General features: G+C 41.9%; 1 protein-coding gene across 7 annotated transcripts in view; it reads left to right on the top strand.

Moving 5' to 3' along the window:
• Nucleotides 1-27,529, top strand: part of LOC121284983 (serine/threonine-protein phosphatase 6 regulatory ankyrin repeat subunit B-like) — a 194,991-nt gene that overhangs the window by 148,003 nt on the left and 19,459 nt on the right. For all 7 annotated transcript variants that reach the window (XM_041201025.1, XM_041201024.1, XM_041201023.1 and 4 more), the window contains 5 exons: nucleotides 7,521-7,740; nucleotides 8,226-8,313; nucleotides 17,906-17,989; nucleotides 19,310-19,455; nucleotides 26,455-26,537. In XM_041201025.1, the coding sequence (XP_041056959.1) occupies nucleotides 7,521-7,740; nucleotides 8,226-8,313; nucleotides 17,906-17,989; nucleotides 19,310-19,455; nucleotides 26,455-26,537 (621 nt within the window). The remainder of the gene's footprint in view (nucleotides 1-7,520; nucleotides 7,741-8,225; nucleotides 8,314-17,905; nucleotides 17,990-19,309; nucleotides 19,456-26,454; nucleotides 26,538-27,529) is intronic.

The following is a 27,529-nucleotide window of genomic DNA, read 5'->3' as shown; positions in this document are numbered from 1 at the left end:
TCGAGACTTGGTTACAGCGTGACCAAGGTTGGGAAATAGATATTCCAGGATACACAACATCTTGAAAAGATGGCAGAATGAGAAAGGAGGAAGGGTACCCCTGCGAGTAAAGGATTACATAAGGATGTTAGTGACAAAGGATCTTGGCTCAGAAGATCAGTAAGTAGAATCAGTATGGGTGGAGATTAGGGATCAGAAAGTGTCAGAAAACGCTGTTGGGAGTATTTTAAAGGTCCCCTAACAATAGTTATGTTGCTGGACAGAGCATTAAACAAGAAATTATTGGAGCTTGTAACAAAGGCAATGTAATAATTGTGGAAGACTTTAATCTTCAAATTTTTAAAATTCATTCATGGAATGTGGGTGTCGCTGGATAGGCCAGCATTTATTGCCCATCCCTAATTGCCCTATTTACTGGACAAGTCAAATTGGCCAAGGTGGTCTGGAAGAGGAATTTAGAGATGGTTTCCTGGGGCAGAATTTTTGCCTCATCAGGCAGGCGCATGCCCAACCTGAATGGGAGTAAAATGGTGTGTGATGACATCGGGCGAGCGCCCCAACATCATTGCGCACTCTTGTGATATCTCACTCGCGGGTTTGCGCGAGAGGTGGCAGCGCACCTGCTGACAATTAAGAGGCCTATTAAGGCCCTTAATCAATTAATTAAGTGGAATTTTTTGCTGTCTATCTAACCTTTCGGTTGGCGGGCGGGCAAATAGGCCAAGCGGTCTGTATTTTTTGCGATACCTTATCCATGGGCAGGATGAGGTTTCTCCCTGTGATTTAAAAAAAATAAAAACTTTTAAAACTCATTTTTAACATATCCCTGCTCATGTGACAGAGGGAACATGTGTTCCTTTTTTTGGTAACTTTATTTTTAATGTGAAACATCACCAGCTCCCTGAGGCAGCTCTGTTCCCTCGGGGAGCTTTCTGTGAGTAGACCAGTGCACATGTGCTGACTTCTGCACTTGCTCCCCTGGCTGTTAATTGACCAGCCGGTATGAAATAGCAGTCAGAGCCCAACCAAAGGCAGCGTACTGTAGTGCGGCTGCATCTGAGCCCGCCCAACGAGGAGAAAATCCTCTCCCTGGAATAATATGTTGTAGATCCAACTCGGGATAAAGCAACTTTAGATCTAGTATTATGCAATGAGGCACAATTAATTAATAATCTCATAGTAAAAGATCTGGGAAATAGCACTATTGAATTCCATATTAAGTTTGAGAGTGACATATTCAAAACACAAACAAGCATCTTAAACAAAGCTAACTGCATAGGTATGAGGGGAGAGCTGGCTAAGGTTGATTGGCTAAATAGATTATAAGCTCTGGCAGTAAATAAACAGAAACAGTAAAAGAAACCATTCAAAATGTTTAACAAAAATACATTCCATTAAAAAACAAAAATTCAGCAAGAAAGAACCATCTGTGGTATACTAGTAACATAGAAAATAGGAGCAGGAGCTGGCCATTCGGCCCTTCGAGCCAGCTTCACCATCCATCATGATCACGGCTGATCATCCAACTCAATAGCCTGCTCCCGCTTTCTCACCATATGCTTTGATCCCTTTTGCCCCAAGAGCTGTATCTAACTCCTTCTTGAAAACATACAATGTTTTGGCTTCAACTACTTTGTGATAGTGAATTCCACAGGCTCACCACTTTCTGGGTGAAGAAATTTCTCCTCATCTCAGTCCTAAATGGTCTACGCCGTATCCTCATACTGTGACCCCTGGTTCTGGACTCCCCCATCATTGGGAACATCCTTCCTGCATCTACCCTGTCTAGTCCTGTTAGAATTTTATAGGATTCTATGAGATCCCCCCTTATTCTTCTGAACTCCAGCGAATATAATCCTAACCGACTCAATCTCTCCTCGTATGTCAGTCCCGCCATCCCAGGAGTCAGTCTGGTAAGCCTTCCCTGCACTCCCTCTGTAGCAAGAACATCCTTCCTCAGATAAGGAAACCAAAACTGCACACAATATTCCAGGTGTGGTCTCACCAAGGCCCTGTATAATTGCAGCAAGACATCCCTGCTCCTGTACTCGAATCCTCTTGCTCTGAAGGCCAACATAGCATTTGCCTTCTTTACCGCTTGCTAAACCTGCATGCTTACCTTCAGCGACTAGTGTACGAGGACACCCAGGTCTCGTTGCACATTCCCTGCTCTCAATTTATAGCCATTCAGATAATAAACTGCCTTCCTGTTTTTGCTACCAAAGTGGATGACCTCACATTTATCCACATTATACTGCATCTGCCATGCATTTGCCCACTCATTCAGCTTGTCCAAATCACACTGAAGCATCTCTACATCCTCCTCACAGCTCACTCTCCCACTCAACTTTGTGTCATCTGCAGATTTGGAGATATTTCATTTAATTCCCTCATCTAAATCATTAATATATGTTGTGAATAGCTAGGGTCCCAGCACCGATCCCTGCAGTACCCATCTCAATACACTACCCCCAATGCGACGTGCTTTAATTTTACATGCTAATCTCTTATGTGGGACTTTGTCGAAAGCCTTCTGGAAGTCCAAATAAATCACATTCACTAGCTCTCCCTCATCAACTCTACTAGTTATATCCTCGAAAAATTCCAGTAGATTTGTCAAGCATGATTTCTCTTTAGTAAATGCATGCTGATTCTGTCTGATTCTGTCACTGTTTTCCAAGTGCTCAGCTATTGAATCTTTTATAATGGACTCTAATAACCTCGCTGCCGCTGAAAAACTAATTTTATAAGTATGGAGTGTAATTCACTCATAGGGCAGAATTTTCTGCTTGATGTGCGGGGGGTGGGCCCCACCAATGCATCCACTATTTCTAGGGCCATTTCCTTAAGTATTCTGGGATGTAGATTATCAGGCCCCTGGGGATTTATCGGCCTTCAATCCCATCAATTTCCCCAACACCATTTCCCTACTAATACTGATTTCTTTTAGTTCCTCCCTCTCACTAAACCCTGTGTTCCTCAACATTTCTGGTATGTTATTTGTGTCCTCCTTTGTGAAAACAGAACCAAAGTATGTATTTAGTTGGTCAGCCATTTCTTTGTTCCCCATTATAAATTCCCCTGTTTCTGACTGTAAGAGACCTACATTTGTCTTCACCAGTCATTTTCTCTTCACATACTGAAGGTTAAGAATAGTATTAGACTAAAAGAAGAGGCTTATAATTGCAAAGGATAGTAATAAGTCTGAGGATTGGGAGTGCTTTAGAAACCAGCAAAGGGCTACCAAAAAGTTGATAAAAAGGAAAAGAAATGGAATATGAGAGTAAACTAGCCAATAAATAAATGAACTATTGGAAGAGTTTTTACAAGTATATAAGAAAGAGGAGAGTAGCTAAAGGTAACATTGGTCAATTAGAGGCAGAAACAATAGAAATTATCATGGGGAGTGAAGAAAGGGCAGAGACATTGAACAAATATTTTGTGTTTGCCTTCACAGTAGAAGACACTAGTTGCATACCAGAAATAGAGGGTAACTGAGGGGCTAATAAGAGTGAGGAAGTTAAGGTTATTAATATTAGCAGATAAAATGTGCTGGAGAAACTTAAGGGGCAAAAATCTAACAAATCTCCAGGACATGATGGCAGACATCCTAGAGATCTCAAAGAGGTAGCTGCAGAGATAGTGAATGCACTTGTCTTGATGTTCCAAAATTCTCTAGATTCTAGATCAATCCCAACAGATTGAAAGTTGGCAAATGCAGCATCACTATTCAAGAAAGGAGGTAGAGAAAAAGCAGTGAACTACAGACCAGTTAACCTGTCATCAGTTGCCGGGAAGGTGCTGGAATCTATTATGAGAAAAGTCTTAACAATGCCCTTAGAAAATCATAGTATGATCAGACACAGCCAACATGGTTTTACAAAAGAGAAATGCACTTTTTGAGGATGTCAGGTAAATAAAAGGGAACCAGGAGATGTATTATTCATGGATTTCCAAAAGACATTCAGTAAGGTGCCACATAAAAGGTTAATATGCAGCAATTTGTGAAGGCTCCTTCAACAACACCTTCCAAACCAGCAACCTCTACCACCTAGAACAAGAGCAGAAGAAACATGGGAACATTACCACCTCCAATTCTCCTCCGAGCCACACACCATCCTAAGTTGGAGTTATTTCGTCGTTTCCTCCCAATAACATTGTGGGTTTACCCACACCACATTGACTGCAATGATTCAAGAAGATAACTCAGCACTGCCTTTTTAAGGGCAATTATGGATGGGCAATAAATGCTGACCTTGTCAGTGCCACTCATGTCATGAATAAACAAAATGTGTGCGCACAGATTGCAGTGAGCTGCCTGACACCTTTATCCTTCAGCAGTCTGAGCAGCCTAGTTTTACAAACCACCAGACAGCCTCAGTGGATGGCTTTTGGGTGATATTGGCTTGCTCAAAATGTGATTCCAGTGCCTGACTAACCTAGGAGTGTCCATCAATATGGGCCCACAAGGGTCTTCCCAATACTGGTGGTATGCCATGCCCTGCACAACTGCATTTCAAAGAGGAGTGGAACTGGCTGCAGGTGTAGAGCACCCAGCATCCTTAGAAGAGGATGACAAAGAAGAGGGGGGGCCCGTGGAGTGTGACCATCCACAGGTGCTGCTGATATCCACTGACCTGCGTGCCAGAGAAGCCCACAAAGCCCTCATCCTTGAACATATTCAGTGCATCCCAGCATTGCACTCGTATGACCTGGAGCCCAGTGGCAGACAGTATAGCCATACCCATTACTCCCTTCCAACACAAATGTAATTGCTGCAAAGAACCACCACCCATAACATTCTCAGCCTTGCATTGTTATCCAAGGGTCTCATTCCACTTCCCTACTTTAACCTATCAAAAATAACATGGAATGGAACAGAAACAACACCATGACACTCAAAAGGGAACAACATTGCATACTATTTTGATATAAACGTTTTCCATGTGGCACTAACATTGAATTAGGCACCCAAGTGATTCCCTTTATGCAACTAAGACTATTTCCACATCTATTTTCTCTTACAAAAACAAAAATTGCTGGAAAATCTCAGCAGGTCTGAGAGCATCTGTGGAGAGGAAGACAGAGTTAACGTTTCAAGTCCGTATGATTCTTCATCAGAACTAAAGAGAAATAGAACTGTGGTGAAATATAAGCTGTTTAAGGGGGGTTGGACAGGTGAAGCTGGATAGAGGGCCAGTGATAGGCGGAGGCAAAGGAGAGATTGCCAAAGATGTCATAAACAAAAGGTCAAAGGGGTGTTGACGGTGGTGATATTAGCTAAAGGATGTGCTAATGGTGACATTAAGGGTAGAAATCAGGATGAGCAAGTGACAAATGGCCCTAGTGGGGATGGTGTGGGGGGAGGGGTGAAATAGGCTAAAAGGTGGAGATAAAACAATGGATGGAAATAAATTTTAAAAATAATAATAGAAATAGGTGGGCAAAGAAAAATATATATGTAAAAAAAAATAACAATTACTAGAAAAAATGGGATCAAAAAGGGGGTGAGGATGGAGGAGAGAGTTCATGAGCTGAAGTTGTTGAACTCAGTGTTAAGTCCAGAAGGCTTTTTTTTCAATTTTGCTTTTATCTATTCTCTCTTACTTCTGTGTAATTGCTACCCCTGCGGCTGCAGCAGACTGTAGGCAGCCTGCTCATTTTCAAGCTTCGAACACATTAGATGCCATTGGAGAATGTCCTCTGGGTTGTGAAGCCATAGGGGTCCTGCCAAACACTTTCCTAGTTGTAACTGTGCAAGGGCAGCCTCAGTCATGGGAAGTGGGGGGGGCAGCAATTGTGGCTCCGTCAGAGGGGTCAATGACAAGTTGTAACCTGAGGATGGCTTGAGGAGCATTCCCAAAGGCATAATCCCTGTCTCCCTCTTCCCTCTCAGGACCCACCTGCACTTCCTTGCAAACCAAGTATGTGAGAACACTTGGCTGCATTTGAATATAGTGTTCAGCCATCAAGGCAAGTGTTTGATCAATGCTTCTCAAAGCCACTACCATATGAAGGATATTGCTGTGTGCTTCCATCCACTTGCTGGATTGCCATGTATGACTCTCCATGAGGTTGGCCACTTTTTCGGTGAAGTGGTCATGTGTTCAAATACCCGAGACATCATGGCACTTGTGGCCAAGCTGGACTCCTCCATCTTCAGCACCTTTGAGCATAGCTGGAGGTGACCTCAGGTTTCATATGGAGACCTCCAAAGCTGCCCTGGCCTCTGGCACCTGCTGCTGCTACTCACAAGTGAAGTGCTCCTCATCTTTTACCACCCATTCTGTCTGTGATGCTGGACCCACTGAGATGAATGTATGTGTGCTGAGTCATGTAACCATACCTTCTCATTATGATGCTGCTCCTCTGAGGATCGCACTGTCTCTTGCCTCACCCCTTGGTGCATCTTCAGCAATGCTTCTGCAGGGGATGAAAGGCATTTATTAGTACTGCACATAGGGACGGTTTAATCCCTAGCATTTTAATCCCTAGCAGACCATATATAATTTACTGATGACAAGTCCTCCATGAATAACAGGTCAATGCTAAGTGACAGTGTGATAACTTCATGCTTTCATCCAATCTCTGTGCTACCCCATCTCTACAACCGCCTACACTGCTGCTGTCCTGCCCATTGCCATCAGGATGGGGAAGGATGTGACTTCACCCCTGCATCTTTGTCTCTCCTGTGAGCTGTTGGCTCTCTTCTCCTACAGTGAGAAAAGGCAGAAAGTTAGGACTATTAGGAGCACATTGTTCAGCAAGATCTGTCATTATGGGATGTGAGTGTGCTAGGACAGCACACTGAGGTTGAATGTCAGTACTGTCAGTGGAGATGGAGAGTTAAGGTGGAGCCTGGGAAGGCATTCTTCTGTGTAGACACAAATTATGTATTTAATTGGTCAGCCATTTCTTTGTTCCCCATTATAAATTCCCCTGTTTCTGACTGTAAGAGACCTACATTTGTCTTCACCAGTCATTTTCTCTTCACATACTGAAGGTTAAGAATAGTATTAGACTAAAGGAAGAGGCTTATAATTGCAAAGGATAGTAATAAGTCTGAGCAAACCACACTGCACACTGAGCAAGTGCTACCGGTGTAAATACTGATCCTTTATTCATGTTTCTAATGCTTCATTCTACCCACTCCCCCTCACTGGACAGTAATCCCCAAAGTGGGCTTTTAATCAATCTGCTCTCTTACAGAGCATCCAGAAGACTTGTTGTTTGGAGGATTGGGTTCCTGACATACTGGTATACAACCAGTATTGGGTCCCTGACCCTGAAATGGTGCCACTGTTGCGCCAAGGGCTAGCTCCGTTAGATTTTGCACTCTGACTGCCTTCAATCAGCTCCATTTTCCTTGAGAATGGTTGGGCTTAGAGGTTTGCTTTTGTGTAAATGCTGCAAGTACTGGACTCAGAGTGAATCTGTTGGTGTCATACTGAGAATGTGTGTTAGCTTGACTTTAAACTACTGTGGGAGTACGTTGTTAAAATGTTGCTTCTTTTTTATAGGTTGTTACTGGTCATGAAGAATGTGTGGAAACATTATTGGAACATGATGCATTTATTCTATGTCGTGATTCCAAAGGAAGGACCCCTTTGCATTTTGCAGCAGCTTGTGGTCATGCAACTTTATTGTGCAATTTATTGCAGTCAGCACTTTCTATAAGTTCCCTAACAAATCTAATAGATAATCGTGGCTATACTCCTTTGCACTGGGCTTGTTATAATGGTAAATAATTTACTGCAATTGAAAATTTACCTTAAAAATATTAAATATATGATTCATCAGATTTTCATAAGCACTTCAAATAAATCTTATAACTGAATACCTGTATATTAACAGAAAAAAGTTAACAAACCTATTCGTTTATTGAATAATCTGAGAGTGAGTTACAAGATTATTAGCTAATTTTAGGGTTCAGGTCCTCTGAAATTCAAGATTAGATTAAGATCTTTGACTCTGTTTTATATGTGTCAAAGTAACAGATTATGTGGAGTCATCAAAAAAGTGTGGTTTAAAATTGATTTTAACATTTCTAGGAGAAAGTGTCAAATTCCTAGGACACTGATGAGGAAGGTTTGTACCACACTGAGTTTATTTGAAAATAACTTGCATTAATTCATAGAGATGCTCCTCATAAATACTGCATTCTAATTTTGTAAAGTATTTTTGGTCATATAAATTTTAAAATTCAGAAATGTTTGTTTTGTTAGGTCATGAAAGTTGTTTGGAGGTCCTGCTGGAACAAAAAGAATTTATAAAATTTGGGGGTGCTCCTTTTACTCCTTTGCACTGTGCTATGTAAGTTAATTATAAGGTAATCTTTCTAACCAAGGTGAATATTAATGTGCTTTCGCAGGGGAAATTAAATTACATTATTTACTTAGATTTGGAATATGTCAAATTAATTTTCTGACCAGCATCCTCTGGCATTCTCTTTTTCTGAGTAATCAGCATCTGTCGTTAAATCTTAAACCAAACTCATAATCAAACTGCAGTACATTGTACCTAGCATACACCTTCACCGTGTATGCTGCCTTTATGAAGTGAATGAAACAGAGAACATAAGAGGGAAGAATGAGTTGAAAGATCATAGATTTGAACCTCTATTCTACCACTCTGCAGTTCTGTTTAAACAGCACTAGGCTGCTCCATTATATTGTAGATGAGTCATTGGACCTTTTCCTGCTTGTCTTTTATTTTGTATGTTGCCCAACCAGCCTTTTTGCTTAAGCAGCACAAGAATGTGATCATGAATTTATATTAAAATTACATTAAGGCAATCATTTATGTATATTGTGGCATTATATTTTGCTGTCAATTTCGTATTTTAATTAATTTCGCCTAACTGGAACAAATTGAATTGATATTAAGGAATTAAAAATGGGTACAGAATTCATGATTTTAAAAACAAGAACTTGGATTTGAGTTTATTTCAGTCAATTTTTGAAGCCTGTAATCTAGAAATGAATTCTCAAAGTATTAAATGTCCGTGAAATAAATTATTTAAGAAAAATCTACAGTATTAGGACTCGAAGAAAACCTCTCCACTTTCTTTGATAATATAAATGCCATGTTCCAATCCTAGGGTGAACACGGGGGATTGGACACGACACGTTTTTTAAGTCTTTAGTTAAATGTAATTTGTAGTCAATATTTATGCATATTAATATCTAATTTTTGCATTCACACATTTTCTTTAAGGTGAAGGTCTCTAGTGGCCGATGACTTAGGTTGTGTTGTCATTCATTATGGCTCTATTAATATTTGAAGTTATTGAGTACTTCACAATGTTCTTAGTAGATATTAACTGTTCAGAGTGTGCTGTTTTATGCTGCTTTGTTTAAAAATTTTTGTTTTCAATTCGGAGTCATTTTCAGGAATGAATAGTCTAAAATTGGCATGCCTTTTTTTTTACAACTTTAGCATATAGCTAAGACCAGTTGTTTGATTCAGTCTTTCCTCTCCACCCATAAGTGGAGCATTTTATGATCATAAAGTTCAATGTTAAATTAGATCTTCACATACTTTTCTACTTTTTTCTGTTTGCTGTCCTTTTTGTTTGAATAAACTTTTTTTTTTACTTTTCTTTGTGCAGTTCAAAGGGATCTATTGCAGAACATCAAAGCGTCTTATCACTGTACTTCTGATGAACTGTTTTCGATTGGGTCACATAGTGGGTTATCACTTTTGAACTCTTGTTTAGAATGAGGTTTAGCCTAATAGTTTGGAAGTCCTTTCTGTCTGTTGGTTGTAAGGATTGGTAGTGAAATAAACTTGAATAAAATACCACAACACAAAACTGCCCTAGACTCACCAGTCAATTTCACTGAAACAGTTGTAGGAAATGAACAGGTTAGCTTGCAGAATGTACTTTTGAGCTTTTATCTGGTACAGAATTGAAGAAGATTTACCCTATAATCTGACTTGTGAATATTTGTTGCTGACATTAGGTTTTAAACTGAAGAAACTATTTCCTAGCAATCACATCCTGCACTTTGAGTGTAATATATATATATATCTTAACATTATTCCATGCATAGAGGAGATTTGGAGTATTTAAAATGAATGGAATTAATAGATACATAGGAATATGTAGATGTTAGAACACAGACACAGGACACTCAGCTCAATCAGTCTGTATTATTGTTCCCCTCCTTGCAAGTAAGTAGTTTTTCCCTCAAACACAAGACTTGAAAATTAATTCCACAGCCACTCGATCATTTCTGTGTGAAGAAAAATCTCCTTTCTATTCTACATCTCTTGAATTTAATTTTGTTTCTCTGGGCTCGTTCTTGAAACTTAAATGACTGATTACAAACTGCTTCTGTTTACCCTGTCCAGCCTTTTTATGCTTGGTGGACTTTTTTCAAAAATTCACAAGATGTGAGTGTTCTTAGTTAGGCCAGTATTTATTGCCTAATTTGTAATTGCTCTTGAGAAGGTGCTGGTGAGCCACCATCTTGAACCGCTGCAGTCCATGTGGTGTAGGTACACCCACAGTGCTGTTATGAAGGGAGTTCTGAGATCTTGACGCAGTGACAATGAAGGAACGGCAATATAGTTCCAAGTCATGATGGTCTGTGGATCGGAGGGAAATTTGCAAGTGGTGGTGTTCCCATGCATCTGCTGTCCTTGTCCTTCTAGGTGGTAGAGGTCAGGGTTTGGAGGGTGCTGTTGAAGGAGCTTTGGTACATTGCTGCGATGCATCTTGTAGTTGATACACTGCTGCCACTGTACAACGTTGTTGGAGGGAGTGAATGTTTAAGGTGGTGGATGGGGGCCAAGCCACTGTTTTGCCCTGAATGGTGTCGAGCTCCTTGAGTATTGTTGGAGCTGCATTCATCCAAGCAAGTGGAGAGCGTTCCATCACACTCCTGACTTGTGCCTTGTAGATGGTGAACAGGCTTTGGGGAGTCAGGAGATGAGTTACTGTCCAGAGAACTCCTGGCCTCTGACCTGCTCTTGCAGCCACCATATTTGTATAGCAGGTCCAGTTGAGTTTCTGGTTAATGGTAACCCCTAGGATGTTGATGGTTAGGAATTCGGTGATGGCAATGCCATTGATGTCAAGGGGTGATGGTTAGATTCTCTCTTGTTGGAGCTGGTCCTTGCCTGGCACTTCTGTGGTGTGAATGTTACTTGCCAAATGTCAGCCCAAGCCTGAATGTTATCCAGATCTTGCTGCATTTGGCGTGGGCTGCTTTAATATCTGAGGAGTCGCAAATGATATTGAACCTTGACCAATCATCAGAAAGCGTCCTCATTTCTGACCTTATGTTGGAGAGAAGATCATTGATGAAGCAGCTGAAGATGGTTGGGCCTAGGACACTACCTTGAGGAACTCCTGCAATGATGTCCTGGGACCAAGATGATTGATTACCAACCACCACAACCATCTTCCTCTGTGCTAGGTATGACTCCAGCCAGTGGAGTGTTTTCCCTCTGATTCCCACTGACTTCAGTTTTGCTAGGACTCCTGAATCCACACTTTGTCAAATGCTGCCTTGATGTCAAGGGTAGTCACTCCTCATCTCACCTCTGAAGTTCAGCTCTTTTTGTCCATGTTTGAACTAAGGATGTAATGAGGTCAGGAGCGGAGTGGCCCTGGCAGAACCCAAACTGAGCTTGAGTAAACAGGTTATTGCTAAGCAAATGTAGACATGGCCCTCACAAAACTAAGAGTGGTACTGCTAAATCTAGACCCCCCCTGGTTGTCTAGAGGAATACAGGGGAAGATCAAACAGAAAAAGAAAGCGTATGATAGGCACAAAGAACTAAGCACAGCAGATAGCCTAGACGAATATAGGAAGTGCAGGGACGAAGTAAAAAAGGAAATAAGGAAATCAAAGTGAGGGCATGAGAAAAGATTAGCAAGTAAAGTTAAAGATAACCCAAAGATGTTTTACCAATACATGAATGCTAAAAGGTTAGTTAAGGAAAATGTGGGAACTATCAGAGATGAAGATGGAAACTTGTGTGTAGATGCAGAGGCTGTGGGAAGGGTTTTGAATGAGTATTTTGTCTCCATGTTTATAAAGGAAAGGGAGGATGTAGATATAGTAGTCCAGGAGGAATACTGCGAGATATTGGACAGGATAGTCATAAAGAGAGAGAAAGTGCTCCAAGGGCTGAAATCCTTGAAAGTTGATAAGTCACCAGGGCCAGATGGATTGTTTCCGAGGCTGCTGAAGGAAGTTGGAGGAGATAGCAGATGTTCTGAGGATGATTTTCCAATCTTCACTAGATACAGGGGAGGTACTGGAGGACTGGAGAAATGCAAATGTAGTTCCATTGTTTAAAAAGGGATCAAAGGAAATGTCAAACAATTATAGGCCAGTAAGTCTTACATCGGTGGTGAGCAAATTAGTAGAATCAATCCTGAGAAATAGGATTAACTGTCATGTGGCAAGGCATGGACCAGTCAGGGATGGTCAGCATGGATTTGTTAACGGAAAGTCTTGCCTCACAAATTTGATTGAATTCTTTGAGGAATTGACAAGAAGGGTTGATGAAGGTAGTGCAGTGGATGTTGTGTACATGGATTTTAGCAAGGCATTTGACAAGGTCCCACGTGGCAGATTGGTCAGGAAAGTAAAAGCCCATGGGATTCAGGGTACTGTGGCAAACTGGATAAAAGGTACCAGGAAACAAAGGGTAATGGTCGATGGATGCCCTTGTGAATGGAAGGTTGTCTCAAGTGGTGTTCCACAGGGCTTGGTGTTGGGACCCTTGCTGTTTTTGTTATATATTAACGATTTGAATGTGAACATGGGGGGTACGATTGGGAAATTCGCAGATGACAAAAGATTGGCTGAGTAGTGGATAGTTTAGAGGACAGCCATAATCTCCAAAACGATATAGATGGGTTGGTGGAGTGGGCGGCAAAGTGGTAGATGGATTTTAACATAGAGAAGTGTGAGGTCATACATTTAGGGAGGTCAAACAGTTACAGGGGTTACACAATAAATGGGAATATTCTAAGAGGGGTAGATGAAGTGAGAGATCTTCTCGTACAAGTACACAGGTCCCTTAAGGCAGCAGTTCAAGGAGACAAGGTTGTAAAGAAGGCATATGGGATGGTCTCCTTCACTGGCAGAGGTATAGAATATAAAAATAAGGATATAATGTTGGAATTGTATAAAACACTGGTGAGGCCACAACTGGAGTATTGTGTGCAGCTCTGGTCACATTACAGGAAGGACGTAATCGCTCTGAAGAGAGTGCAGAGGAGGTTTACAAGAATGTTGCCAGGGTTAGAAAAGCGTAGCTACGAGGAGAGATTGGATAGATTGGGGTTATTTTCCTTAGAACAAAGAAGGCTGAGAGATGACTTGATTGAGGTGTACAAAATTATGAGGGGAATAGATAGAGTGGACAGGATAAAATTGTTCACCTTGGTGGAGAATTCTAGAACCAGGGGACATAGATTCAAGATAAGTGGCAGAAGGTGTAGGGGAGACATGGGGAAGAACTTTTTTACGCAGAGGGTAGTGGGTGTCTGCCCAAGTTGGTGGTAGAGGCAGAAACTATAAACTCTTTTAAAAAGTAACTGGATCTGCACCTTAAGTGCTGTAATCTGCAGGGCTGTGGGCCGGGTGCAGGAAGGTGGGATTAGAAAGGGCACCTGGGTGTCCTTGGGCTGGCATGAACAAGATGGGCTGAATGGCTTCCTTCTGTGCTGTAACTTTTCTATGGTTCTGTGGTTTGAATGCTGCTTGACAATACTGTCAACGACACCTTCCATCACTTTTTTAATGATCGGGAGTAGACTGAGGGGGTGGTAATTGGCTGGTTTAGATTTATCCTGCTTTTTCTGGACAGGACATACCTGGATAATTTTTCACATTTGCGGGTTAATTTCAGTGTTGTAGCTTTACTGGAACAACTTGGCTAGGGGCACGACTAGTTTTGGAGCACAGGTCTTCAGTATATTGCCAGAATATTGTCAGGATCTCCTAGCCTTTGCAGGATCCAGTGCCTTCAGTTGTTTCTTGATATCACATGGAGTGAATCGAATTGGCTGAAGTCTGACATCTGTGATGCTGGGGACCAGTGGAGGAGACAGATGGATCATCCATTTGGTACTTCTGGCTGAGGATGGTTGCATATGCTTCAGCCTTGTCTTTTGCACTGATGTGAGGCCCTCCCCCATCATTGAGATATTTTTGGAGCCGCCTCCTCTGGTTAGTGGTTTAATCGTCCACCACCATTTACAACTGGATGTGGCAGAACTAAGAGCTTAGATTTGATCCATTGATTGTGGGATCGCTTAGCTCTCTCTATTGCATGCTGCTTTTGCTGTTTGACATGCAAGTAGTACTGTGTTGTACCTTCACCAGGTTACATCTCATTTTTAGGTATGCCTGGGGCTGCTCCTGGCATGCTCTCCTGTACTCCTCGTGAACTAGTGTTGATCCTCTGGCTTGATGATAATGGTGAAGTAAAGTATATGTCAGGCTGTGAGATTGTGGTTGAGTATAATTCTGCTGCTGCTGATGTCCCACCATGCCTCATGGTTGAGTTGCTAGATCTGTTCAAAATGTATCTCATTTAGCATGGTGGTAATGCCACACATCATGATGGAAGATATCCTCAATGTGAAGGAACTTCATCTTCACAAGGACTGTGCAGTGGTTACTCCTACAGATACAGTGATGGATAAATGCATCTGCAACAGGTAGATTGTGAGAATGAGGCCAAGTAGGTTTTTCCCTCTTGATGGTTCCCTCACCACCTCCTGCAGACCCAGTCTAGCAGCTATATCATTCAGGGCGTGCTCTGTTAGGAGCGCTGCTACGGAGCCACTTGGCGAAGGACATTGAAGTCTTCCACTCAGAGTACAGTCTGTCTCCTTGTTGCCCTTAGTGCTTCTTCCAAGTAGTGCTCAATATAGAGGAGAACTGATTTATCAGCTGATGGAGGGCAGCAGTGCCAAATTGGGAACATCCCCAGCAATTAGGAGGGAGGAAGGCTGGATATATGTGCTTGGGGAGGTCTTGGGTATGTGAGGGGAATTAAATGGAGTAGGGGAAGGTCAGCTGCAGTGTGGCATGTACCAGATGTGGGTGCTTGAGGTTGCAGGGGAGCGAGGTCAGTGATCACAGCAGAAGAAAAGAAAGAAGCTATGATCAGGAGAGAAAATACCAAAAGGATTGAGGGACTGGGGGGAGCATTCCTGCTCTTCTCAGACCATGTGAAATGCTGTAAAAAGGCACAATTCCTTGAGCTGGCTGCTTCCTCCTACTTTTCACTGCGGGGCTCCCAAGCTCTGGAAAAGAAATACAGAAATTGTTCATTTTAAATCAGGCTCCCAATTGCACCATCACAGAATTACAACATTTTACAGTGCAGAAGGAGGCCATTCGGCCCATTGAGTCAGCACCAGCTCTCTGAAAGAGCCTTCTACCTCGTCCCACTCGCCTTATCCCTGTAACCTTGCACATTCTTTCTTTTCAGATAGCAATCCAATTCCCCTTTAAATACCTCGATTGAACCTGCTTCCACCACCCTCTCAGGAAGTTCATTCAAGACTCCAACCACCCTCTGGGTGAAAAAATGTTTTCCTCACCTTACTTTTACTTCTTTTGCTAATTATTTTGAATCTGTGCCCTCAAGTTCTTGATGCTCTCTTGAGTGGGAACAGTTTCTCACCATTTACCCTATCCATACCCCTCAGGACCTTGAATACCCCTGTCAAGTCTCCTCTCAACCTTCTTTTCTCCAAGGAAAACAGTCCCAACCTCTCCAATCTATCCTCATTGCAACAGTTCTTCATCCTTGGAATTATTCTTGTGAATCTCCTCTGTAGTCCCTCAATGACTTCACATCCCAGAACTGGACACAGTACTCCAGATGAGGCCCTAACTAGTGTCTTATTCAAGTTCAACATGACCTCACTACTCTTGCACTCAATGCCCCTATTAATAAAGCCTCAGATACTATATGCTTTATTAACTGCTCTCTCAATATGCCCTACCATCTTCAGTGACTCATGTACATATATACTGAGGTCCCTCTGTTCCTGCACCTCCTTTAGAGTTTCTCCCTTTATTTTATACTGTCTCACCATACTCTTCCTGCCAAAACGAATCACCTCACCCTTTTCTGCATTGAACTTCATCTGCCACCTGCCTGCCCAATCCTCCAACATGTCTATGTCCTTTTGAAGTTCAAGACTATCCTCATCAGAGTTGACATTTCCAATCTTTGTACCATCTGCAAATTTTGAAATTGTGACCTGATCCCCACCCTTTTTCTTCCTTTCCTGTCTCTCCTAAACACTTTGTACCCAGAAATATTTAATGCCCCATCCCACCCTTCTTTGAGCCAGGTCTCTGTTATACCAATAATATTATAATTCCATTTGTTAACCTGTGCTTATAGTTCACCAATCTTATTAACCACACTCTGTGCATTCACATGCATGCATATTAACCTTAATTTAGGCTATTTTACTTGCCCTCCTATTCTGACCCCATCTAGTGACTTAGTAATGCCTACTCTGATTCTATCAAACTCTCCAAGAATTCTATTTACCTTGATACTACTCTCTGACATATCCTCCTTGTCAGTTAATACTTCTCCACTTCCCACTGCCAGTTTTTCTCCTCTCCACCCTGAATTTCCCCTTGGGTTCCCATCCACCTGCCAATCTAGTTTACCCCTCCCCAACAGCACTAGCAAACCTAAAACTCCCTCATTCACTAAACTCCAACATAAGCACTCTAATGCACCCAGAACAGCACTCCAGTGCAGGCCATGGGAGTCTAAATAAGTTACAAAATGCCTGGGCTCTGCATGTGGGATACGTATGCCACAAAGCTCCCCACCATGAAAATGACAACCAAGATGTGTACACTACATTAAGGATGTGATTCCCATTTTAAAATTTTTACAAATCCTCTTGTACCTACTGTGGTGGTGGCGGTGATGCATGTGGTGGGGTGCAGGTTGAATATTGAGACCACTGTGTACTTTACTGTCTCCTTTACTGGTTTCTTTTTGTCAAGTATAATATTTCCAAGTCCTTTTCAGTGGATATCTTAGTTGTAATCTGCACTGCAATGGGCCCTAAAATACAATTAATTAAAAAGTAAATCATTCTGAACAAAATTTCAAAACTGCCAGTGAACTTTATCCATTTCATTGCTTGCAGCTTCCAAAAGTTTTCTTCTGCAAAGGGCTATTTTGACCCCACACCCACCATTCCCCCATTCAACAGTTTCTCCTCAATCCATGCCTCTTCTTCGTCCCCTCCCACTCCAACCTTGGCCAAGATATCCTTCACTTCTAACCTGGCTCATTATGAAAGCTGCGTTTAGTCTTGACTGCCTATGTGCAACACAATGGTAGAATGACTGCCAACTGATATTTACTGGGTATTCTGTCTTATACTACTTGTCCTGGATTGTGAATTCACTAAACTAACATTACCATATTTTATTTCAATCTTTTTTGGGGGAGAAAGAGCTTGCACTTGTGTTTTTCTTTACATTGCCATTGAACATTGGTTTTACTTTGATCAGTTTCAGAGGACATACGTTTTTGAAAATATGTTTGAATCCCATATCAGAAAGAACTTTTTGCTCAGTAACGTTTGGAATAAATTGCCAAGTGTAGTAGAAATTTAAATGTTAAAGATGTTCAAAATATAGTTGGATGCTTTTATGGAACTTTACAGTACAAGTCCAATAAGCTTTGATAGGCAAAATGGTCTTTAATCATCCGTGACTACTTCTATACATAGATTTTCAGTAAGATAAGTTGGCATAAAGTAGTGTACAAGGTCACTGTGCAAGTAGTGTATAAGATATATTACATTCCAGATCCTAATTGTTGCACTGTGCTTTTGCTCTATCAGCGTAATCAAATATTTTTCCTTTGCTTACAGAATAAATGATCATGAAAATTGTGCAGAAATGTTAATAGAAGCTTTAGGTGCTACAATTATTGATTCCAGAGATGGCCACGGAAGGTATGAGAAACAAATAAAACTTATAGTTGCACAGTGCTATTGTTTTAAAAATTCAGTATTCAGAATCATTTGAACTTCTGCATGAGATATTAAAATCAAACTGAAATTTATTGTGATGCTCAAAAAATATTACTTAAGATATTGCACTAAACAAATTGGAACCCCAGTCCCCCTTAGTTATTCTGGAATTTTTTGTGATCTCAGTAGTTGGGATTATAAGGGTATGGACTTTTGGGCGAAGGAGGGAACTTCACTTTGTGGATTTTCTGCACTTTTTACAACATTTGCCTCTAACATTATGATTACTTAAAAATGCCATTTGTATGATTCTAGTTTCTTGACAATAAGAATGGTGTTGCGGTTCCACCTTATAATTTTGTTTTTGGATTTGAATGTTTTTGAATGTTACTTTTGAAATTCTACTTTGTACTGTAATTGTGTCAAAGCATGGATCCAAAGCTCTGAAAATGGCTTAAAAGCTTTTGAGTTGGAGGAACTGGGTGGCATTAATCTTGAACCTCTGGACCTTGTTGCAGATACAGTCCAGATTTTTTTTTATTCATTCACAGGCATGCGGGCTTCGCTGGCTGTGCCAGCATTTATTGCCCATCCATCCCTTGAGGAGGGGGTGGTGAGCTGCCTTCTTAAACTGCTGCAGTCCATGTGGTGTAGGTATATGGGACAAATATCCCATGCACCTACACCATGGGACAAATATCTTCTATGTCTGCTAGCTGTAAGAGCCCTTTCTAAAATGAGTTTGAGTTTCAGTCAAGTTCCATGTGGACATTGGTCCACCATGGAAACCTAGAACAAATTGGCCATTTCAATCAGGAAGGCCAAAGGATGGCTGGTGGTGGAAATGAGAAAAATGTCACACTGCTGCAGGAAGGGTCACCTCTGAGATAAGGTTGCAGCTGAGCTATCTTATTGGAGCAGAGTCGGAGGAGTTTTATATTACATCTGCCTGAGATATCCATGACTTTGGAGTTGTTGATACTGACATTGTGTGTCTTAATTAGAAATCCCTCATATTAACTTCGTCCAGCTTTAAGGGGAATGAACAGTTGTGAGGAAAAAGACTGATTTGTACATCAAGGGGTGAACCACAAATGGCACTGATTTTCAACTACAAGTCCGGGCAAACAGACATTGTCCAAAGAATTAACCAGTTGGCATATATGATTGGACAAGACAAAGCCTAAATGGCACTGTTACTGTGACATCTTAAGGAACGATTTTGTTCATTAGAGCTTTTGTAATTAAATTACTGAAGACCATACATTTTGAAAATAACTTGGTCTGGGATTATATTTTTAGAACCCCACTTCATGCAGCTGCTTTTACGGACCATGTGGAGTGTTTGCAATTGCTGTTAAGTCATGGTGCACAAGTGAATCCTGTTGATAAGTCAGGGAAAACTCCGTTAATGATGGCAGCAGAAAATGGACAGTGTGGAGTTGTAGGTATGGAACCTTGACTTTTCTCTGCTTTCCAAAATAGTTTTAGTGGTAAAGCAGACAATGAAATGATTTTTTACTTCTTTAAAAGCATTTCTGCCCAAAGATTTCCTTGAATAGTCAAGACCACAGGTATGTTGCATTGTCCAAATAATTTGCATCTTTTCGCTTAGACGAGCCATATGGGTCACTACATGTGATGTCAGCGTGAACCGTGTTTTCACTGTAAGTTGTTCTTGTTTCGCGTTAAACTGTTCCCCTCCCTCCATTGGTAAGAAAAAGTATCTAGGAAAATGTAAAAGATTTATTCAAGAAACTCCTGATTTTATTTCACATCAAATATGTTGTAGCCCCCAGTATGTTACCACCTGTTATTGATCACTTATTGCTTCAATAATTAATTCCAATTGCACTGAAATGGTTAGATGTGGATTTGTGATCTTGATCTCAAATTCAGCTAGGCTGTGAAGTGGAGGTAAGATGTTTCCCAAAATAAAAAATGGCAAATTAAGATGTGGTTTGAGAATGACATTGAATGAAAATAGAATGCTGTGTAGCTTGTAGAGCAGAAAAAAATGTTACAAACAGATAATTTCCAGTAATAAAAGCAGAAAATTCTCTAAGCACTCAGCAGGCTGGGCAGCATCCATGGAGAGAGAAACCAAGCTAATAGGCTGAATTTTACCCATCCTGGTGGTTTTGTGTCAGTGTGTGGGAGGTTAAAAAAGCAAAAAATGCTGACTTGTCAGGAAGCTGGTAGGACCCTGCCAACTTCTGCAATTGACTCGTATATATGTTAACATGCAGGAAACCCTGTGGGACAAACAGCTCTGCGATTTAACATATATTAAAATATATTTGACTGTATCTTCAATCTTGATTTCTGGCTTTAACTGCCAGCACACAGATTTCCCAGGTTGTCTGAACTTGCCAGGTTGAAAGTGAGAGGACAGTTTGGATTGATGGTCTGGAATTGACAGTTGCTTCTTTGCCTAAATGAAAGGCTTTGCTCACAGGACTTGTTCTGAGAGTGTGCTTTCACTACTTTAGAGGGGATTCCCAAACCTTTGGTGGCAATTTCTGCCTTCTTCTCAGCCACTTGCCATTTCACTGGATAGACGGATGAACTTAGAACTGCAGCTGACAGGAGGCAATACTCCCAACACAGAGTGTAAAAGTAGAGGATGAGCTTTATAGGCATGATTATGCGCCAATGCTTCAGGAGCCTCAGACTTGCATGGTAGGTCATGCTGGCATTTGCATTCTCATGGAACAGGACCTGCTGGTAGACCAGCTGGTCGCACCTTGTCCATGACGGTCAAGGTGACTGTAGCCCTGAATTTCTTTGCCTCTGGCTATGGATATGCTGGTAACATCTGCAAAATCTTTCAATCTGCTGTGTATAAATGCATCTTCCCGATGACTACTGTCATGTATGCTATGGCTGCCACTTATATCCATTTTGCTACTGATGAGTCAGTTAGAATGGGTATTCACCCTGCTCTGGCTGGATTCCCAAAGCGCAGGGAGTCATGGACTGCACACACCTGGCAATCAGGGCATCCTCCGATCAACCAGAAGTATTCATAAATAGAAAGGGATTCTATTCCATTAATGTTCAGCTGGTATATGAGCACTGCAAAATTATCATTCAGGCCCATGCAAGATACCCAGAAAGCTGCCATAATGTTTTCATTCTGTGCCAGTCAAGTCTGCCACAGATCTTTGCACCTCCAAGCAGAGTCAACATATTGTTCCTTGGCAGCGATGACTACCCTCTAAGGATGTGGCTGATGGCATCTGTGAGGAGGCCTACTATTGCAGAGGAAATGTACAGCTGGAGCCACATGAGCACAAGAGTGATCATAGAGCAAATGATTGGGTTGCCAGAGATGTGATTTGGCTACCTGGACACATCTGGGGCACCAGCAAGGGTGTTTAGAATTGTAGTTGTCTGCTGCACTTGCACAACAGAGGACTAGAACTGGAAGAGAAGGAAGGTGAGGGCCACTCTGCATATTTAGAGTAATAGGAGGAGACTGATGTGACCAGGTACCTGCAGCTACAAACTTAGCTGCCAGGAATGCACAAGACTAACTCAATCAGGCATACTTTATTGAACTGAGGCAGTGCACACATTTAGCACACCAATTCTGAACCTACAGTTCCCATCCCAGCCCCATAGTCAACAATCCATCCTTCTCACTGATACCCATTGTTTGTCTTTTACTCCTGTCATACCATTTTCCTCAAGGCTTTTACCTCCCTTTCCCATTACTTCTATGTGATGCTATGCCTATGACTTCAGCAAAGCTGGAGGAAAGCCACACTTTCCCTTATTTTGACTGTATCCACTGAGTTTAGAGCCCTGCCAAAGATTGCCCTACCTGCACTTGTACAGGGGCAGACTTGGCCATCTGGGCAGGTAACAGCATCTGGGGTTCTGACTGAGGGGTGTGGGAAAAGGTGGAGGGGTGGTGGAGTGGGAGAATTTTGATAAGAGTACTTAATTCTGTGTTCTTTCTCCATCTTCCCTCTCGTGGCCCACCGACACCTATCCTGGTAGCCAAAAGCTGGACAGCGCTCCAGTGAACGAGATGAGGCTTTGCTGCATGCTGTTTAAGCTGGCAGACATTGTACAAGCCATTGGTCAGGGCCAGCATGCACTGAATTGCTTGCTGCATCTGATGCAGATGGAGGTAGGCATCCGTGCCAAGACTTGAGATATCATGGCACTCATAGTGGAAACTGACTCCTCCAGTCTCTTTCCAGTTGTGCACAATGCCTCTGCAAATGCTAACAGAGCCTCACAAATTGTCTGCTGCTGCTCCAGAATAGTCCTCTTCTTTGATGATCTTGCTGCTCAGTATCTGCGTCCAGCTTAATAGTGCTTGGACTGTCCTGCACCCTCTGATCAGGACTGTCCACTGTTGTCCCCATTTCTAACACCTGCTCCTGCTCACTTGTGATGTATGGCTCACCATGTGACAACGCTATGATCTCTCTTGGAGGCCTCACCTAAGTATGCATATTTGACCTTGTGGAGGGTGTGCATGAGTTGGTGCTTTCTAAGATGTGCAGTGACCTTTGTGGAGACTTACTCCTCCACCAACACCAGCTCCTGAGGGACACTTGCAGGAATTGTGGGATGAAATACGTAATTAGAACTGACAAAGTGCAAGGTGAAATTTGAGTCTCCCTGATACCTGTCAACAGGTATTAGGGAAACCCCAACCTCTCCATTGAAAATGAGCATGCATTCCAAGACTCTGTTTATTTCCAGTTCTTCGTACTCTGCTGCAGCCATGGTGACTATGAGTGGAGTGTGTTACAGTCCTCATAGAGACTGAACTTTTAAAAAAGAAATTTGAACTTCCAGTTAACAGCTGAATAGATGGCATGACAAGATTTCACATTTTAAAACATTTACTGTAACAAAGACTAAAAGCACTATTGATTAAAGACTATTTTTATAGACAATGTAAACTTTAAACTACAAAATAGAACAAAGAACAAAGAAAAGTACAGCACAGGAACAGGCCCTTCAGCCCTCCAAGTCTGCGCCGATCATATTGCCTGTCAACTAAAACGTTTTGCACTTCCGGGATCCGTATCCCTCTATTCCCATTCTATTCATGTATTTGTCAAGCTGCCTCTTAAACACCACTATCGTACCTGCTTCCACCATCTCTTCTGGCAGCGAATTCCACACACTCACTGCCCTCTGCGTTAAAAAAACTTGCCCCGCACATCTCCTCTATAGTTTTCTCCTCTCACCTTAAATCTATGTCCCCTAGTAATTGACTCTTCCACCCTGGGAAAAAGCTTCTGACTACCTGCTCTGTCCATGCCACTCATAATTTTGTAAACTTCTATCAAATCGCCCCTCAATCTCCATCGCTCTAGTGAGAACAATCCGAGTTTCTCCAACCTCTCCTCATAGCTAATAGCCTCCAGACCAGGCAGCATCCTGTTAAACCTCCTCTGCACCCTCGCCAACGCCACCATGTCCTTCTGGTAATGTGGTGACCAGAATTGCATGCAATATTCCAAGTGTGGCCTAACCAAGGTTCTATACAGCTGTAGCATGACTTCCCAGCTTTTATACTCAATACCCATGCCAATGAAGGCAAGCATTTCATATGCCTTCCTGACTACCTTATCCACCTGCGTTGCCACTTTCAGTGACCTGTGGACCTGTACACCCAGATCCCTCTGCCCGTCAATGCTCTTAAGGGTTCTGCCATTTACTGTATAATTCCTGCCTGTATTAGACCTTCCAAAATGCATTACCTCGCATTTGTCCAGATTAAACGCCACCTGCCATTTCTCCGCCCAAGTCTCCAACCGATCTATATCCCATTGTATCCTTTGACAATCCTCTTCACTATCTGCAACTCCTCCAACCTTAGTGTCATCTGCAAACTTACTAATTGAATATTTAACACAACTGAAAAATGCACTTCACAGGTACATGTTATATTTTCTTTTAAGTAGACATTCATTTCTCTCAGAAATGCTGCCAAAGGTTTACTTCTGTTCTTTTCCTTTCTTAGTCTGTTAACTTCTAACCCTAGAACTGACCTTCATGATGAGAGTATTTGTGGAGATCCACTCTCTAGCACAAGCTAGGTGAATCTTCAAGTTTTATTTTATCTCCTCACAAATTTGGCCTTTTCAGTCCGAGCGTGAGCTTCCACCTGCTTTGCGGCACAGTGAACCATAGTGACTTTCAGCCTCTAGCTGCTTTCTCTCCCAAACCCTGGCAGACTTACTCATCTGTCTGTGATATTCAGTGACATTTTAGAGAAGCCTATATGTTTCTTCTGTACCTTCCCACCTTGAAGCCTATCACCATAGCAATGTGGAAGAGGTGATCATAGTGGTATTGTCGCTGGACTAGTAATCCAGAGACCCAGAGTATTGCAGGGGTTTAAATCCCGAATTCATTAAAAATCTGGAACTAAAAGTCTAATGATGATTATGAAACCATTGTCGAATGTTGAAAAACTCATCTGATTCACTAATGTCTTTTAGGGAAGGAAATCTGCTGTCCTTAGCTGGTCTGGTCTACATATGACTCCAGAGCAGCAACGTGGTTGACTCTTAAATGCCCTTTGAACAAGGGCAATTAAGGATGGACAATAAATGCTGGCCTACCCAGCGATTCTCAGATCCTATGAATGAATTTATTAAAAAAAATCACATGGGCCTTATATCCAGTTAGGGATGCTGATTAGCTACCCTTGAGAGCCCAATTCTCTTTCATTTTGGAACTAAGTAGACTGTTTAAAGCACAACTGTTTACAACCTGACACCCTGAACACTTTTCTGGAACTTTGGAGACTCACAGTTTACCCTCTGTTAGCATAGAGACTGCTGCCATTGTCTCCATGTGAAAACACCTTGCACCTTCTTCCCAGACAAACAATTTGGGCCCCCTTTAATCACTAATAACAAAAAAAAACCCAGGCTTGTTGTCAGGCAGATTTCAGAACAAGTCACATGACCCCTTCATTTTGCTTAAATTAAAGAAACAGTATCAATATATAACAATCTTATAAGGCTCATAATTATTCTCTGCCTCTCCCTGATGTTTTACACCCTTGTCTCCTGCAGGAGAGAAAGAAGAGAGTTGTGTGTGAGAGAAATGGGACATGTTAAGAGAATGGAATGACATTGTGGAGGGTGACTATGAGGGATGGGCATGAGGGAGCAGTAGGTTGAAGGTGACTGTCAGTGGTGCTTGTCCTGATGGGGTAAGGAGTTGCCTTGAGAGACAGGAGTGGTCTGAGGAGTTATGTGCAACAGAAGGCAGGGAAAATCAGTAAGCACTTGAATGTGGGATGCCACTCCCCTTGTCTGCCCTAATACGGTCGTTGGACCTGTTGTGGCAAAGTATCCATGTGTGAGAGACTGTACTCTTGCTGCTCACCACCTCAGCCATGACTGCATGGTTTCAGAGCCAAGCTTTTCCCTCTGGTCTGCTGGGCGAAATTTCTCTGTGGGCCCTTAAAGGCCACAGTGCATCCTCCAGGGATGCTTCAGAGAACTTGGGGGGGGTGGGTTGGGGGGGGGGGGGGGGGGGGGGGGGGGGGGAGGGGGGGGGGGGGGGGGGGGGAGAACTTCCCTTGAGACTGTCACTCCAGTTGTTGTGTCTCAGTTACTAGTTGTGGATTGCTTCCTTCTGACCTTGCCAGAATCTCCTTAAATGCTTAGGATTGAGCCCCACTGAGGACCATGCCAGCAGCAAGGCCTGCCCCTGAGGGAAGATCCACCTCCTGTATTCTGTAGCAAATCAAAACATAAGATACTGAGGAGGCTTTTCCACAGGATAGATGCTGAGAGGATGTTTCCCCATCAAGGGAGTCTCGGCTTATGGACGACAGATAGGAAAGTGGAGTTAAGGCCACAAACAGATCAGCCCTGATCTTATTGAATGGCGCAGCTGGCTTAAGGGGCCTAATGGCTTACTCTTGCTCCTACTTCTTATGTTCTCCTGTAGATGACTGAAGAAGAGATGCCACTAACTCGCCAACTGGTGGACTGGGGCATTGCTGCAGCCTTTAAATTCAGCCTGTTGTTTCTAAGCACCAATTTTGGAATTTCTCTTCAAGGAATACATCATTGTAAATACCATATATGCTAACTACTCCTCTTTGGAGCACCTTTGAGGATTTACTTTTCTTTAAAAAAGTGCACAGAAAATATCCCTAGTGAGAAAATTGTGCTGTTTAGCAAAAAGTGAACTGAAGAATTAGAGGGGCATCTGCCAAACAGCAAATATGTTGCTAACATTGGTGTCTATTATTGTTAAAAGTGTAACAAATACTTGGTTGACACTAAAACCAAAAAAGCAAAGGGCATACAGGTCTTGATCTGTGCCTCAAATGACCAAATTCCACTGAGTTTGATAGCTTGAATTTTTAATTTGACAATTATGCTGCAATTGGAGCTTTAACAATACCTTTTAATAAAAGATTTTCTATTATTTTTCCATTTCAGAGATCTTGGTAAACAGTGCGAAGGCTGACTTAACTTCAGAAGACACCAACAAGAATACAGCTCTTCACTTGGCATGTAGCAAAGTAAGAACAAGAAAAGGCCATTTGGTATCTTATTCTAATGTTATTGTGGATTCTATCCAGGAAATTTAATCTTCAGAGGTGACAAGCACTTAATAAAGCTTCAAATGAATTATTTTCTTCTCAAGCTCCCTACATTAAATTGTAAAAATCTAAAATTTCGGTCTAGTACTGATCTACGTTATTCAAAACAGATCACTTCATGTTCCATAAATTACGCTTCTGTGGCCCTAATGTAATAGCATCCATTATCCGCTGTATTCCAAATTATTTAGCCATCTTTATTAATCTTATTGTTGCGTTTTTCAACCTGTTCTTAAACAGAAACCTCGGCAGTGCTTAAGAACAGTATGGTAAGTTCTTGTTGATTTGATCTTCTGTCAAAGCCATTCCAAGGGGAAGTTTGTGTTCAGTTTAGATAGCCTTTATTGCAAGGGAGAAGGAGTATGTAATTAGGGGTGTCTTGCTACAACTGCACAGACATTAGTGAGGGCCCACCTGGAGTACTGTGTACAGTTTTGGTCTCCTTATTTAGTACTTGCGTTCAAGGCAGTTCAAAGAAGGTTCACTGGGTTGATTCCTGGGATGAAGGGATTATTTTATGAGGAAAGTTTGCGCAGGTTGGGCCTATACTTATTGGAGTTTAGAAGAATGAGAGGTGATCTTATTAAAATATATAAGATTCTGAGGGGGCTTGACAAGGTAGATGCTAAGAGGATTTTTCTCTCATGGGGGAATCTAGAAATAGGGGTACAGTTTGAGAATAAGGAGTCTCCCATTTAAGATTGATACGAGGAGGAATTTCTTCTCTGAGAGGATCTTTAATCTTTGGAATCCTCTAGCACATAGAGCAGGGGAGGCTGGGTCAACGAACATATTCAAGGCTGAGCTGGATAGAATTTTTGATCTATGTGAGTCAATTTTTAAGGGGTGTTGACAGAAAGTGGAGTTAAGGCCACATTCAGATCCATCATGACCTTATTGAATGATGGAGC

This window comes from Carcharodon carcharias, chromosome 12, assembly GCF_017639515.1.
Source record: "Carcharodon carcharias isolate sCarCar2 chromosome 12, sCarCar2.pri, whole genome shotgun sequence".
NCBI lineage: Eukaryota > Metazoa > Chordata > Chondrichthyes > Lamniformes > Lamnidae > Carcharodon > Carcharodon carcharias.
Note: the sequence above shows the minus strand (reverse complement) of the source record. Positions and strands in the feature narration are given on the sequence as shown.